At 39.6% G+C, this 16,985-nt stretch overlaps 1 protein-coding gene across 3 annotated transcripts in view; it reads right to left on the reverse strand.

Moving 5' to 3' along the window:
• LOC138082129 (UDP-glucuronosyltransferase 2B17-like) overlaps positions 1–15,081 on the reverse strand; it is a 43,485-nt gene extending 28,404 nt beyond the window's left edge. Inside the window, exon 1 of one of the 3 annotated variants that reach the window (XM_068975410.1) lies at positions 14,361–15,081. In XM_068975410.1, coding sequence (XP_068831511.1) covers positions 14,361–15,081 — 721 coding nt within the window. Of the gene's footprint in view, positions 1–4,869; positions 4,881–8,736; positions 8,855–14,360 lie in introns of those variants that run through there. The other 2 variants (XM_068975411.1, XM_068975412.1) reach the window with 2 other exon arrangements.
• Positions 15,082–16,985: the final 1,904 nt, after the last annotated feature.

Raw genomic sequence — 16,985 nt, forward strand, 5'->3', positions numbered from 1 at the left:
TGCAGTTAGAATCAAATGCCATACTCACCAGAAATGCTTGGAGGGCTCAAACAAAATCTTGTGCACACCAAGATCCAGAGGTCCCAATGAAACTGAGCCAGAACTGCCCTTGATTGTCTCCTGCCCTTGATTGAGGTATAGGTCAGCAGTGGCCTGCCGCAGTGACAAGGGCTATGACTGCAGCAGACCTGTGTCATGCACCATGTGGCATAAGCCCTCTTGGAGGAGGTCACCATTAGCCCCACCATAGAGCTGGTGAGCAGATGAGAACCCCAGGGAATATAACTTTGGAGGTTAGTGGGACATCATTATAGAACTTTCTATAATGTTCTTCCACAGGATTGGAGAAACAGACACTTGGAGAGCACAAGAAACAATCTTGCAACACCAGCAACCAGGAGAAATGAGTAGTGTCCCCACAAGAGACTGAGTCAGACTTGCCTATGAATGTTGAGGAGTCTCCAGTGGAGGCATGGGTTTGACGACCAGTAATGTTAAAGATTTTGGCACCTGATGTGAAGCGCTGACTCATTTGAAAAGACCCTGATGCTAGGAAAGATTACAGGTGAGAGGAGAAGGGGATGACAGAGGATGAGATGGTTGGATGGCGTCGCCAACTCAATGGACATGAGTTTGAGTGAACTCCGGGAGTTGGTGATGGACAGGGAGACCTGGCATGCTGTAAGCCATGGGGTGGCAAAGAGTCTGACAAAACTGAGTGACTGAACTGACTGACTGACAATGCTGAGGAAGATGAATTTGAATGGTTCTATGATGACCTACAAGACCTTCAAGAACTAACACCCAAAAAAGATGTTCTTTTCATTATAGGGGATGAATGCAAAAGCAGGAGGTCAAGAAATACCTGGAATAACAGGCAAGTTTGGCATTGGAGTACAGAATTAAGCAGGGCAAAGGCTAATAGAGTTCTGCCAAGAGAATGCACTGTTCATAGAAAACACCCTCTTCCAACAACACAAGGAAAGACTCTACAAATGCATAACACCAGATGGTCAAAACCAAAATCAGATTTATTATGCTCTGCAGTGAAAGATGGAGAAGCTCTATACAGTCAGCAAAAACAAGACTGGAAGCTGACTGTGACTAAGATCATGAACTCCTTATGGCCAAATTCAGATAAATCAAAGAAAGTAGGGAAAGCCACTAGATCATTCAGGTATGACCTAAATCAAATCCCTTACTATACACTGGAAGTGAGAAATAGGTTCAAGGGATTAAATCTGATAGACAGAGTGCCTGATGAACTATGCTTAGGTTCCTGACATTGTATAGGAGCCAAGGATCAAGACCATCACCACGAAAAGAAATGCAAAAAGCAAAATGGTAGTCTGAGGAGGCCTTAAAAATAGCTGTGAAAAAAAAGAAGCAAAAAAAAAAAAAGAGAGAGAGAGAGACAGAGAGAAAAAAAAAAGATATATCCATCTGAATGCAGAGTTCCAAAGAATAGCAAATAGAGATAGGAAAGCCTTCCTTGGGGATCCGTGGAAAGACATAGAGAAAAACAAAATAATGAGAAAGACTAGAGATCTTTTCAAGAAAATTAGAGATACCAAGGGAACATTTAATGTAAAGATGGGCTCAATATAGACCAAAAAAATGGTATGAACCTAATAGAAGAAGAAAATATTAAGAAGAGGAGGCAAGAATATACAGAAGAAGTATACAAAAAAGATCTTCATGACCCAGATAATCATGATGGTGTGATCACTCAGCTAAAGCCAGATAATCTGGAATGCGAAGTCAAGTGGGCCTTAGAAAGCATCACTACGAAGAAAGCTAATGGAGGTGATGGAATTCCAGTTGAGCTATTTCAAATGAAAGATGATGCTGTGAAAGGGCTGCACTGAATATGCCAGCAAATTTGGAAAACTCAGCAGTGGCCACAGGACTGGAAAAGTCAGTTTTCATTCCAATCCCAAAGAAAGGCAATGCCAAAGAATGCTCAACCTACTGCACAATGGCCCTCATCTCACACACTAGTAAAGTAATGCTCAAAATTCTCCAAGCCAGGCTTCAGCAATACATGAACCGTGAAATTCTAAATGTTCAAGCTGATTTTAGAAAAGGCAGAATAACCCGAGACCAAATTTCCAACATCTGCTGGATCATGGAAAAAGCAAGAGAGTTCCATAAAAACATCTATTTCTGGTTTATTGACTATGCCAAAGCCTTTGACTGTGTGGATCACAATAAAGTGTGGAAAATTCTGAAAGAGATGGGACTACCAGACCACCTGACCTGCCTCTTGAGAAACCTGTATGCAGGTCAGGAAGCAACAGTTAGAACTGGACATGGAACAACAGACTAGTTCCAAATAGGAAAAGAAGTATGTCAAGGCTGCATATTTTCACCCTGCCTATTTAACTTATATGCAGAGTACATCATGAGAAACGCTGAGCTGGAAGAAGCACAAGCTGGAATCAAGATTACCAGAAGAAATATCAATAACCTCAGATGTGCAGATGACACCACCCTTATGGCAGAAAGTGAAGAGGAGCTAAAAAGCCTCTTGATAAAAGTGAAACAGGAGAGTAAAAAAATTGGCTTAAAGCTCAACATTCAGAAAACGAAGATCATGGCATCTGGTCCCATCACTTCATGGGAAATAGATGGGGAAACAGTGGAAACAGTGTCAGGCTTTATATTTTGGGGCTCCAAAATCACTGCAGATGGTGATTGCAGCCATGAAATTAAAAGACACTTACTCCTTGGAAGGAAAGTTATGACCAACCTAGACAGTATATTCAAAAGCAGAGGCATTACTTTGCTAACAAAGGTCCGCCTAGTCAAGGCTATGGTTTTTCCAGTGGTCATGTATGGATGTGAGAGTTGGACTGTGAAGAAAGCTGAGCACTGAAGATTTGATGCTTTTGAACTGTGGTGTTGGAGAAGACTCTTGAGAGTCCCTTGGCCTGCAAGGAGATCCAACCAGTCCATTCTGAAGGAGATCAGCCCTGGGATTTCTTTGGAAGGAATGATGCTAAAGCTGAAACTCCAGTACTTTGGTCATCTCATGCAAAGCGTTGACTCATTGGAAAAGACTCTGATGCTGGGAGGGATTGGGGGCAGTAGGAGAAGGGGACGACAGAGGATGAGATGGCTGGATGGCATCACAGACTTGATGGATGTGAGTCTGAGTGAACTACAGGAGTTGGTGAAGGACAGGGAGGCCTGGCATGCTGTGATTCATGGGCTCGCAAAGAGTCAGACACGACTGAGAGACTGAACTGAACTAAACTGAACACAGCCCCACCCCTCAGGAGAAAATTGGATTAAAGTTTGACTGAGTATGGCCCCACACATTAGAACAAGACCCAGTTTCCCCCACAATTAGGCTCTCCCATCATTTCAGTTCAGTTCACTCGCTCAGTCGTTCCTTATTCTTTGCGACCCCACGAACAGCAGCACACCAGGCCTCCCTGTCCATCAACTCGCAGAGTCCACCCAGACCCATGTCCACTGAGTCGATGATGCCATCCAACCATCAATTTGAGATTAATGCAGTCTCAAAAATGACAGAATGATCTCTGTTCGTTTCCAAGGCAAAGCATTCAATATCATGGTAATCCAAGACTCTCCCATCAGGAAGCTTCATAAGCCTCTTATCCTTATTCATCAAAGGGCAGGCAGAATGAAAACCACAATCATACATAACAAATAAAAGTGACATGGACCACAGCCTCGTCTAACTCAATGAAACTGTGACCCATGACATTTAGGGCTGCACAGACGGAGCGGTCATGATGGAAAGTTCTGACAAAATGTAGTCCACTGAAGAAGAGAATGGCAAACCACATAAATATTCTTTCCTTGAGAACGCCATGAGCAATATGAAAAGGCAAAAAGATATGACACTGAAAGATGAATACTTCAGTCCGGTAGGTGCCCAATATGCTACTGGAGAAGAGTGGAGAAATAACCCAAGAAAGAATGAAGTGATGGACCAAAGCAAAAACAATGCCCAGGTGTAAATGTGACTTGTGATTGAAGTAAATCTGATGCTGTAAAGAACAATATTGCACCAGCTCAGTTCAGTTCAGTCGGTCAGTCATGTCTGACTCTTTGTGACTCCATGGACTTCAGCACACCAGGCTTCCCTGTCCATCACCAACTCGCAGAAATATTAAAACTCATGTCTATTGAATCGGTGATGCCATCCAACTATCTCATCTTCTGTCATCCCCTTCTCCTCCTCCCTTCAGTCTTTCCCAGCCCAAGGTCTTTTCAAATGAGCCAGTTTTTCACATCATGTGACCAAAGTATTGAAGTTTCAGCTTGAGCATCAGTCCTTCCAACAAATATTCAAGACTGATTTCCTTTAAGATGGACTAGTTGGATCTCCATGTAGTCCAAGGGACTCTCAAGAGTCTTCTCCAACACCACAGTTCAAAAGCATCAAAAGCATTCTTCAGTGCTCAGAATTTTTTAGAGTCCAACACTCATATCCATATATTACTACTGAAAAAACCCATAGTTTTGACTAGATGGGCCTTTGTTGGCAAAGAAATGTCTCTGCATTTTAATAAGCTGTCTAGGTTGGTCATAATTTTTCTTTCAAGGAGCAAGCATTCTTATAATTTCATGGCTGTAGTCACCACCTGAAGTGATTTTGAAGCCCCCAAAATTAAAGTCTGTCACTTTTCCACTGTTTTCCTATTTGCCATGAAGTGATGGGATTAGATGCCATGATCTTAGTTTACTGAATGTTGAGTTTTAAACAAACTTTTTCACTCTCTTCTACTACTACTACATCTACTTCTGCTTTATTGACTATCTCAAAGCCCTTGACTGTGTGGATTACAAAATAATGGAAAAATTATTTAAGAGATGGGAATATCAGGCCAACATACTTGCCTCCTGAGAAATCTGTGTGCAGATCAAGAAGCAACAATTAGAACTGGATATGGAACGACAGACTTGTTCCAAATAGGGAAAAGAGTATGTCAAAGTTGTATACTGTCACCCTGCTTATTTAACTTATATGCAGAGTACATCTTGAAAAATGCCAGGATAGATGAAGCACAAGCTGGAATGAAGATGGCAGGGACATACATCAATAACTTCAGATATGCAGATGACACCACCATCCTGGCAGAAAGCCAACAGTAACTAAGGAGCCTCTTGATGAAAGTGAATGAGGAGAGTGAAAAAGTTGTCTTAAAACTCAATATTCAAAAAATGAGGATCATAGCACCTAGTCCCATGACTTAATGGCAAATTGATGGTGAAACAATGGAAACACTGAGAGACTTTATTTTGGGGGGCACCTAAATCACTGTAGATAATGATTGCAGAAATGAAGTTAAAAGATGCTTGCTCATTGGAAGAAAAGCTATGAACAACCTATACAGCATATTAAAGTCCAGAGACATTACTTTTCTGATAAAGGGCCATCTAATCAAAGCTATGGTTTTTCCAGTAGTCATGTATGAATGGATTTGGACTGTAAAGAAAACTGAGCACTGAAGAATGGATAATTTTGAACTGTGCTGTTAGAACAAATTCTTGAGCATACCTTGGATTGCAAGGAGATCAAACCCGTCATTCCTAAACGAAATCAGTCCTGAATATTCATTGGAAGAAGTGATGCTGAAGCTGAAGCTCCAATATGTTGGCCACCTGATGCAAAGAACTGATTCACTGGAAATGAACCTGATGCTGGGCAAGACTGAAGGCAGGAGAAGAAGTGGATGACAGAGGATAAGATGGTTGGATGGCATCACTGACTCTATGGATGTGAGTTTGAGTAGGCTAAGGGGATTGGTGATGTACAGGGAAGCCTGGCATGCTGTTATCCATGGGGTTTCAAGGAATCAGACATGACTGAGCTACTGAACTGAACTGAACGTATAAGTAACAAAATAAAAAAATGAATTAGGTGAACTACTTCCAAATAGTGGCCGCTGCACACTGCACAGTAAGAGAAATGATCAACGAACAAGAAGGCAGCCTATGAAAATAGAAAACAACAACAACAACAACATTTGCAAACCCTTTGTCTGTGTAGGCGTGGTTATTGTTCTTGTTCAGTCATTCATTCATGTCCTACATTTCATGGCACCATCAACTACAGCAATCCAGGCTTTCCTATTCTTCACCATCTCCCGGAGCCTGAAAAAACTCACGTTCACTGAGATGGTAGTTCCATCCAAACAGCTGATCCTCTGTCATCTCCATTTCCTCCTGCCTTAAATCTTGCCCAGCATCAGGATCTTTTCTAGTAAGTCGGTTCTTTACATCGGGTGGCCAAAATATTGGAGCTTCAGCTTTAGCATCAGTCCTTCCAATGAATACTCAGGATTGATTTCCTTTAGGATTGACTGGTTTGATCTCCTTGCAGTCTAAGGGACCCTCAAGATGTTTTTCCAACACCACAGTTCAAAAGGATCAATTCTTCTATGATCAGCCTTCTTTATGGTCCAAATGTTGCATCAATATAAAACTACTGGTCAAACCATAGCTTTGATTATATGGACATTTGTTACTTAAATAATGTCTCTGCTTTTTAATATGCTGTCTAGTTTTGTCATAGCTTTTCTTCCAAAGTGTAAGGGTCTTTTAATTTCATGGCTGCAATCATTATCTGCAGTGATTTTGGAGCCCAAGAAAGCAAAGTCTCTCACTGTTTCCATTGTTTTCCCCATCTTTTTCCATTAAGTGATGGGCCAGATGCCATGATCTTCATTTTTTGAATGTTGTGTTAAACCAATTTTTCACTCTCCTTTTTCACCTTCATGAAGTGTCTCTGTTGTTCCTCTTGACTTTCTGCCATAAGGGTGGTGTCATTTGCATATCTGAGGTTTTTGGTATTTCTCTTGGCAATCTAGATTCCAGCTTGTGCTTCATCGATCCTGGCATTTTTCATGATGTACTCTGCATATAATTTAAATAAGCAGGGAGAGGATATACAGCCTTGATGTACTCCTTTCCCTATTTGGAACCAGTTTGTTGTTCCATTTCCAGTTCCGACTAATCCTTTTGAACTCCATATAAGCTTTGCAGGAGTCAGGTAATGTAGTCTGGTATTCCCATCTCTTGAAGAATTTTTGCATTATTTTGTAATCCACACAGTCAAAGTTTTTGATGTTTCAATAAAGTGGTACTAGATGTTTTTCCGGAGCTCTCAATTTTTCTATGATCCAACAGATGATGGCGATTTGATCTCTGATTCTTTGGCCTTTTCTAAATCCAGCTTGAACATCCGCAGTGTTGCAGCCTGGCTTTGAGAATATTCAGCATTACTTTGCTAGCATGTGAGGTGAGTGCAATTGTGTGGAGGTCTGAGCATTCTTTGGCATCGCTTTTCTTTGGGACTGGATGAAAACTGACCTTTTCCAGTCCTGTGGCCACTTCTGAGTTTTCCAAATTTGCTGGCATATTGAGTGTGGTGCTTTCACAGCATCATCTTTTAGGACTCGAAATAGTTCAGCTGGAATTCCATCACCTCCACTAGCTTTGTTCATAGTGATGCTTCCTAAGGCCCACTTAACTTCAGACTCCAGGATGTCTGGCTCTATGTGTGTTAATACACCATCATGGTTATCTGGGTCATGAGGATCTTTTTTATGCAGTCCTCTGTGTATTCTTGCCACCTCTTCTTATTATCTTCTGCTTCTGTTAGGTCCATACCATTTCTGTCCTTTATTGTGCCCATCTTTGCATGAAATATTTTCTTGGTGTCTTTAATTTTCTTGAAGAGATCTTTAGTCTTTCCTATTGTATTATCTTCCTCTATTTCTTTGCACTGTTCACTTAGGAAAGTTTTCTTATCTCTCTTTGCTACTCTTTGGAACTCTGCATTCAGATGCTTTTATCTTTCCTTTTCTCCTTTGCCTTTAGCTTCTCTTCTTTTGTCAGCTAATTGTGAGGATTCCTCAGATGTTTAGCCTTTTGCATTTCTTTTTTTTGGAGATAGTCTTGATCACTGCTTCCTGTACAATGTCATGAACCTCCATCCTTAGTTCTTCAGGCACTCTATCTATCAGATCTCATCCCTTAAATCTATTTGTAATTTCTACTGTATACTCACAATAGATTTGATTTAGGTCATACCTGAATGGCCCAGTGGCTTTCCCTACTTTCTTCAATTAAAGTCTGAATTGAGTAATAAGGAGTTCATGATCTGAGCCAGAATCAACTCCCAGTCTTGTTTTTTGCTATCTGTATAGTTCTTCTCCATCTTCTACTCTAAGGAATATAATCAATCAGATTTTGATTTTGACTATCTGGTGATGTCCATGTCTAGAGACTTCTCTTGTGCTGTTGAAGAGGGTGTTTGCTATGACCATTGCCTTCTCTTGACAAAACCCTGTTAGCCTTTGCCCCACTTCATTTTGTACTCCATAGCCAATTTGCCTGTTGCTCCAGCTATCTCTTGACTTCCTGCTTTTGCCTGTCAGTCCCTTATGATGAAAAGGACATCAACAAACAAGATGGCAGACTAAAAGGTCATGTGCTCATCTTATCCTGTGTGAACTCCAAAGTTGCAACTAGCTGCTTTACAACCATGGACAGAATGTTGGATTCCAACAAAAAAAAATAAAAAATAAAAAATCCCAATTCCAATGGCAAAGGAGAAGCCCCAATAAGATGGTAGGAGGGGCAAAATTGTTTTTAGAATCAAACCTCATACTCACCAGAGATGCTTGGAGGACTCAAACAAACTTTTGTGCACACCAAGACCCAGACGTCCCACAGAGACTGAGAGAGACCTACCTTTGATTGTTTGAGTGTCTCCCGCAGAGGTATGGGTGAGCAGTGGCCTGCTGCGGGGACAGGGACTCTAACTGCAGCAGGCCTGGATTACCCAATATGTGGCCTGAGACTCATGGTGGAGGTCACCATTAGCCCCACCATAAAGCCGCTGAGCAGATGATCAACAAACTGCAAAACAATTATACTAAAGATTTTCCCACGCTGTTAAAAAAGTTCAGATTTTCTTAGGACAGATTTTCCAGTCCAGGAATCTGGCAATGTAACTGAGAACCCACAGGGAATTTGACTTTGGAGGCTGTGGGAGACCGAGCCAGACTTGCCTTTGAGTGTCCAGGAGTCTCTGATAGAGGCATGTGTTGAAAGATTGGCCTCAAGGTAAACAACAGGGAAGGAACCCAGCCCTGCCCATCAGCAGAAAATTGGATTAAAGGTTCACTGAGCATGGCCCTGCCAATCAGAACAGAACTGCTTCCCTTGCACAACAGGCTCTACCATCAGGAAACTTGCATAAGCCTCTTATTGCTGGGAGCCAGCATGGGGAATCCCACACATGGCAAAGGTCATGAGGAAGAGGCCTGATAGGCAAAGGTGAGATCAAGCCTTGAGGAAACCCCCCTGGGCCTTCTCTAGCATCTACCCCAAACCAAGAATCTGTCTGTCTTATTAATTTATGACTTTCACCAACATGTTAGACATTAACAGGGGCTATCCCCGACCACCTTTCTCTGGAAAAAGTTAACTTAAAGCTCCAGTTAATAGTCTCCTGCATATAAAAGGAGTGTCTCAGCTCAAACCCCTCTGATGCCTCTCTAACTTGCCTGATGGGTTTACCCGGATTTTTACAACTACGCCGCATGTGATTGTTTACAGCCCCCCAACTGCAAGAGGCACGAAGCTTAAAAAAACATCTTAAAGATGTCATCAAGACAGTATGGTACTGGCACAAAGACAGAAATATAGATCAATGGAACAAAATAGAAAGCCCAGAGATAAATCCACACACCTATGGACACCTTATCTTCAACAAAGGAGGCAAGAATATACAATGGAGTAAAGACAATCTCTTTAACAAGTGGTGCTGGGAAAACTGGTCAACCACTTGTAAAAGAATGAAACTAGATCACTTTCTAACATCATACACAAAAATAAACTCAAAATGGATTAAAGATCTAAACGTAAGACTAAAAACTATAAAACTCCTAGAGGAGAACATAGGTAAAACACTTTCCGACATAAATCACAGCAGGATCCTCTATGATCCACCTCCCAGAATACTGGAAATAAAAGCAAAAATAAATAAATGGGATCTAATTAAAATTAAAAGCTTCTGCACAACAAAGGAAACTATAAGCAAGGTGAAAAGACAGCTTTCTGAATGGGAGAAAACAATAGCAAATGAAACAACTGACAAACAACTAATCTCAAAAATATACAAGCAACTTATGCAGCTCCACTCCAGAAAAATAAACGACCCAATCAAAAAATGGGCCAAAGAACTAAATAGACATTTCTCCAAAGAAGACATACAGATGACTAACAAACACATGAAAAGATGTTCAACATCACTCATTGTCAGAGAAATGCAAATCAAAGCCACAATGAGGTACCATCTCATGCCAGTCAGAATGGCTGCAATCCAAATGTCTACAAGCAATAAATGCTGGAGAGGGTGTGGAAAAAAGGGAACCCTCTTACACTGTTGGTGGAAATGTAAACTAATACAGCCACTATGGAGAACAGTGTGGAGATTCCTTAAAAAATTGCAAATAGAACTGCCTTATGACCCAGCAATTCCACTGGTGGGCATACACACCGAGGAAACCAGAATTGAAAGAGACACGTGTACCCCAATGTTCATCGCAGCACTGTTTATAATAGCCAGGAAATGGACGCAACCTAGATGTCCATCAGCAGATGAATGGATAAGAAAGCCGTGGTATATATACACAGTAGAGTATTACTCAGCCATTAAAATGAATACATTTGAATTAGTTCTAATGAGGTGGATGAAACTGGAGCCTATTATACAGAGTGAAGTGAGCCAGAAAGAAAAACAGCAATACAGTATACTAACACATATGTATGGAATTTAGAAAGATGGTAATGATAATCCTGTATGCGAGACAGCAAAAGAGACACAGATGTAAAGAATGGACTTTCGGACTCTGTGGGAGAGGGAGAGGGTGGGATGATTTGGGAGAATGGCATTGAAACATGTATACTATCATGTAAGAAACGAATCGCCAGTCTATGTTTGATACAGGATACAGGATGCTTGGGGCTAGTGCATGGAGATGATCCAGAGAGATGATATGGGGTGGGAGGTGGGAAGGGGGTTCAGGATTGGGAACTCATATACACCTGTGGCTGATTCATGTCAATGTATGGCAAAACCAATACAGCACTGTAAAGCAAAATAAACTAAAAATAAAAATTTAAAAATAAAACAGTAGGAATTTGAAAAAAATAAAAATAAAAATTTTAGTATAAAGAAAAACCATCTTAAAGATATAGAGCCCTTTTTAAGGAGCTAAGAATTATATTGGTGGACGGTTTTCATTGTTTAGTTAATGACTGCCGCCAGGCCTCCATATCCTTTATCTTTTAGGTCCCTGGAGGATAAAATCAATGTAACCCGGATGTAGAAAAAAATATATAGTAGTTTTGATGTCAGCAATACTAGACTTTTGAGTTAATGAATTTTCTCTTTGTTATAAATTTCTTTACTCCTCTTTCTTTGTTATAAATTGTTGTGTTCTGGCTATGTAAGAACGTAACCTTAATAAGTGCTTTCTGAGAGTGGCACCAGACTTTAGTAAGAACAACACTTTTAGGGCAAATAAGTTTTCTGGTTGACAGACCCTTATCAGAAAAGGGCCATAAAATACTAATAGGCCTCCTGGCCAGAAGATGATGTAAATCACCTAAGACCTGTGTATACAGCTAGGTATGCAGAGAGAAAGCCTGGTCTCGATAAGGCTCAGGGCTGCTGACCCTGCATGACTTTGTATTATCCCTTGATCTCTATTTACAAAAAAAGTATAAAAGCTTTCCTGGAAAATAAAGGATGAACCTGTTCCTTGTTAATCTGGCTTCCCCCATGTCTTCTTTTCTTTCTTACTCTATTTTCTGGCTGATTCCCATCTGGAGCATAGAGGCTCATCATGTCTACTTATTTGCCTGGGCTTCTAAGACCCAAACGAAAGGGAACCCAAGGAGGGGAACCCTCCTCTATTCAAGCGGGTTCCTGTGGCCTTATGTAGATGGTGTAAGTCTCTTGCCTGAGGCTTTATTAGCTTTCTACGAAAACCAAGGAATACAGCCTCTTTCTCTCCTCTATTCTCTTAACTGCAAACTCTTTCCTTATCTCTCTCTAAATCTAGATATCTTTCTCGCCACACTGTCTCCGCTTTAAATTACCCTGGATCCACCGGGGCTGGTCCCCAGAATCTTATCCTTTTCATCAGAGGGCAGACAGAATGCAAACCACAATGAAAAACACAGAAAACTAACCAAACTGATCACATGCACCACAGCCTTGTCTAACTCAATGAAACTGTGAGTCGTGCCGTGTAGGGCCACCCAAGACGAGTGGGTCACAGCAGAAAGTTCTGGCAAAACCTGATACACTGGAGAAGACAATGCCACATCACTTCAGTATTCTTGCCTTGAGAACCCCACGAACAGTATGAAAAGGCAAAAAGATGTGACACTGAAAGACAAACTCCCTAGGTCGGTAGAAGCCCAATATGTTACTGGAGAAGAATAGAAAAATAACTCCAGATACAATGAAGAGATGGAGTGAAAGCAAAAACAATGTCCAGGTTTAGATGTAACTGATGACAGAAGTAAAGTCCGATGCTGTAAGAAAAATATTGCATAGGAACCGGGAATGTTCAGCCCACAAATCAACATAAATTGGAAGTGATCAAAAAGGAGATAGCAAGGGTGAACATAGACATGTTAGGAATCAGTGAACTAAAATGAACTGGAATGGGTGAATTTAATTCATATGACCATTGCATCTACTACCATGGGCAAGAATCACTTAGAAGAAATGGGAATGGTCCTCACAGTCAAGAAAAGAGTGTGAAATGCAGTATTTGGGTCCAATCTCAAAAATAACAAAAGTAGAAATTAAGAGTTTTCAAATAAATAACATTTGTATTTATGTGTAGTGATGGATATCATCTACAGTTATTTGGTGATTATTTCACAATAGGTGCAAATATCTAATCATCTTGTTGTATACCTGTGTTGAAACAAAATTATTTTAAGTCGGCAAGCAAAATTATGCATAAAAATTTCTCTACCAGTTGACCCACTGCCCCGCACTCCCTGCTTTAGTGTGCAATGTGCTTCTGCATTATACATTAACTAGACCCCTCAGAAGACACAGGAAAGTTTACTCTACAAAAAAAGTAGTTTCCTCCTGGCACCAGTAAGGTAACTCATTATGAGCTAACATTCTTTCCTTGATCTTTTAAGGGGTCACAATGACCCACTACTCACTTTTTAGGACTACATAAACTGGCAATATAATGTTCTGATGTATAACTTTCAAGAATAACCACTTCCCTCAAAAACTTATGTGACGGTTCTTTAACTTCTAATGGGCAGAGCATTCCTCCGAGCTTCCTGACAGATTTTCTCCAGGGTTATAATCCTCAGATTGACTCAAATGAAATCTTCCATACTATTCTAGGTTGACTATGAACTAATTTTTTGTCACTATCTGAAACTAATACAGTGTTGCATGTTAATAATACCTCAAAAAAATCTAACTAAATAATATATGAAAGGTACTGCTTTCTCAAAGGTAAGTTACCTCTTATGCAAAATTTCCTTATCATAATCACATAAACATAATGAAAAATGCAAACTAGAAGGGGTACATGGGCTTGCTAAAATAGAGAAAAAGCTTGTGCGCAGGGTCAAAAGTCAATAGTTGACCTCCAATGAACTCTAACCTTAAGTAGAAGAAGAACAAAACACTGAAGTGAGTTAGAAAATCTAGAAGCATGGTCCTATAAGAAAAGTAAAAAATCGTCTTTGGTTTTTACACTTTTCAAGACAAGAACAAATGAAACCAAACTACATTATTTATTTTCTAGTTTCATGCTCACCACATTGCAAACCTGGTCATCAATTAACTATTCTTTCATAGAACACAAATATAAAGCCATAAGAAGAACAGGTTAATCAGAAAGAAATCAGGTTGTGAAAGAGGAGAAGCAGAACACAGAGTACTCCAAGGTTATGGAAATTAAGCATGCTGTCTGATTTGGGTTTTCCAGACACTCCAAAAACAGAAACCTAAATATAGAGAATATTCCTTCTTGGATATATATCAGGGTTCCCCTGGTGGCTCTAATGGTAAAGAATCAGCCTGCAATGCAGGAGACCTGGGTTCGATCTCTGGGTTGGGAAGATCCCCTAGAAGATGGAATGTTATTATTATTTAATCATATAACACAAAACAAAACAAAAAAAAGTGTTATTAATTTTTACATTCAAAACAGTGTAGTCACCCTAAAATACCATTTGTAAGTTTTCATACAGTCAGATAAATGTTTATATTATTTATAGAATATAAGTATTTATTATATACACATTATTCTTACCTAAAACCTTGCTGTAATATTCATCCCATTCTGGAAATACATAATATGGATATATCATGTCACTCACTGTATACAGTAACCAGTTCTCCAGCCTCTGCATAAAAGTCATCTTGTCTGTCAGTCTTGATGTGACACCAGGAACATATGAAGAAGGCATAGGAAGCCCAGCACACAGTCTTTCAATGACATTCCCAGAGAAAAACCGAAAAGTGTATATAAATGGAATATTCAGGAGTTCAGACACAAGTTCCCCACAAAAACTTAAAGGGTCGGCAATACAGACATCGAACTTGGCTGCCTGTAGCCTGCCGAGTAACTCCTTGTTTGTGATAGCACTGTCACACACTCTTTTGCTTGATAATAAAAATTTTTTGTCCAGGTTTGCCAGTTTTATTTGCATTTCCCACCATGAGACTTTTGGCAGTTCAATAATTTCTTCATAGAGAATGGTACTGAGCTCTTCTATGAAAGTTTCTTTAGTCACTGAAACCTGGAGGATCTCCACATGATAGGGAATCTTTGTACGATCAATCACAAGACTTTGTGATGGTACCAGGAGAGTTATCTCATGCCCACGAAGGTGAAGCTCTTCTAGAATAACTTGTAAATTAATCCAGTGACTAAAATCCATAGGCCATACAAGAACTTTGCCCATCCTCCCAGAGTCAAGGAGACATAGCTGCAGCACGAAAAGGATGCAGAAGCCTTGCACAGTCTTCATGGTTAACTGCTGCTTGAATTAAATCTTAAACCAAATGCATGAAACTCACAATCCAAAGATTTCTCCTTAACAATTCCAATGAGTTTATAGTAGGTTGAGCTGAACTTTGAAGTGTGTACTTTGTATTATGGATTAAAATCGAAAGCAACTGCTTTGACGTGAGAAAAAAAAAATGATAAAACACAATACACTGAGTTAGGAAATATTTACTCAGGCTTAAACACAAATCCATAATAATTTCTAAGTAATATTTGGAAACCTGACATTATGTGATTGCATATTCTATTAGGGCTAGATTTTTTGGAATTTTTTTCTGGTTTTATTTTTATGATCATTTGAACAGGAAGATCTCTAGTGTTTCTTTTACTGATAACTCTTCTAGATATTTAGGTACAGAAGAGATCATCACTTAATGCCAGAAATACACATACTTTAAGAGATGTTAAGGCAAGGGGATTTATTTCATTTTTAATTTTAATTTTATGTTGGATTATAGTTGATTAACAATGTGTTAGTTTCAGGTATACAGCAAACTGATTCAGTTATACATATACATATATCTGCTATTTTCAAAATTCTTTTCACATTTATGTTGCTACAGAATATTGAGCAGAATTTCCTGTGCTTTATAGTAAGTACAGTAAGTCCTTTTTGGTTCAACTACTTTAAATATAGTAGTCTATATCTGCTAATCCAAACTCCCAATGTATTGCTCCCCCTACCTTGCCCATTTTGTAACCATAAGTTTGTTTATAGTGTGTGTCTGTTTTTGTTTTGTAAATAAGTTCTTTTTTCATTTTTTAGATTGCACATATAAGCAATGTGATCATTATCTTTCTCTGTATTCCTTAATCACTTAGTATGATAACTTTCAGGTCTCTCTGTGTCGATGGAATATTTTGGAGATTAATCCCTTGTCAATTTATTCATCTGTAAATATTTTTTCCCACTCTGAGGGTTGCCTTCCTATTTTGCTTATGTTCTGCTTTGCTGTGCAACAGCTTTTGAGTTTAATTTGATCCCATTTGTTAGTTTTGTTTCCATTTCCAATACTCTGGGAAATGAATCAAAAACGATATCATTGTGATTTATTCAAAGAATGTTTTGGTGTTCGGTCTTACATTTAGGTCTTTAATCCATTTCGAGTTAATTTTTGTATATGATGTTAAATAATGTTCTGCTTTTTCCACTACATATATCTTTCCTTCCGGGAGCCAGCATGGGGAATCCCTCCTGGGGCAAAGGTCAAGAGGAAAGGGGCCTGACAAAACGCAAAGGCAGGAATAGGCCTCAGGGGTCCCTCTGGACTTTCTCGAGAATCTACCCCCAAAACCAGAGTCTGCCTGCCTTACTGCATTATGCTTTCCACCTAGTCTTCTGACATTACAAGGGGGCTGTCCCTGACCACCTTTCTCTGGAAAAAGTTAACTTAGAGCTCCAGTTATTAGTCTTCTGCATATAAAAGGAGTGTCTCAGCTCAAACCCCACTGGTGACTCTCTAAATTGCCTGACAGGTTTACCCGGATTTTTACAACTACACATGTGATTGTTTACAGCCCACCAACTGCAAGAGGCACTAAGCTTAAAAAAACATCTTAAAGATATAGAGCCCTTTTTAAGGAGATAAGAATTATATTGGTGGACGGTTTTCATTGTTGAGTTAATGACTGCCGCCAGGCCTCCATATCCTTTATCTTTTAGGCCCCTGGAGGATATCAATCAATGTAACTCGGATGTAGAAAAAGAATATAGTAGTTTTGATGTCAGCAATACTAGACTTTTGAGTTAATGAATTTTCTCTTTATTATAAATTACTGTACTCCTCTTTCTTTGTTATAAATTGTTGTGTCCTTGCTATGTAAGAATGTAACCTTAATTAAGCTTCTGAGAGTGGCACCAGACTT

Source organism: Capricornis sumatraensis, chromosome 7, assembly GCF_032405125.1.
Source record: "Capricornis sumatraensis isolate serow.1 chromosome 7, serow.2, whole genome shotgun sequence".
Lineage (NCBI taxonomy): Eukaryota > Metazoa > Chordata > Mammalia > Artiodactyla > Bovidae > Capricornis > Capricornis sumatraensis.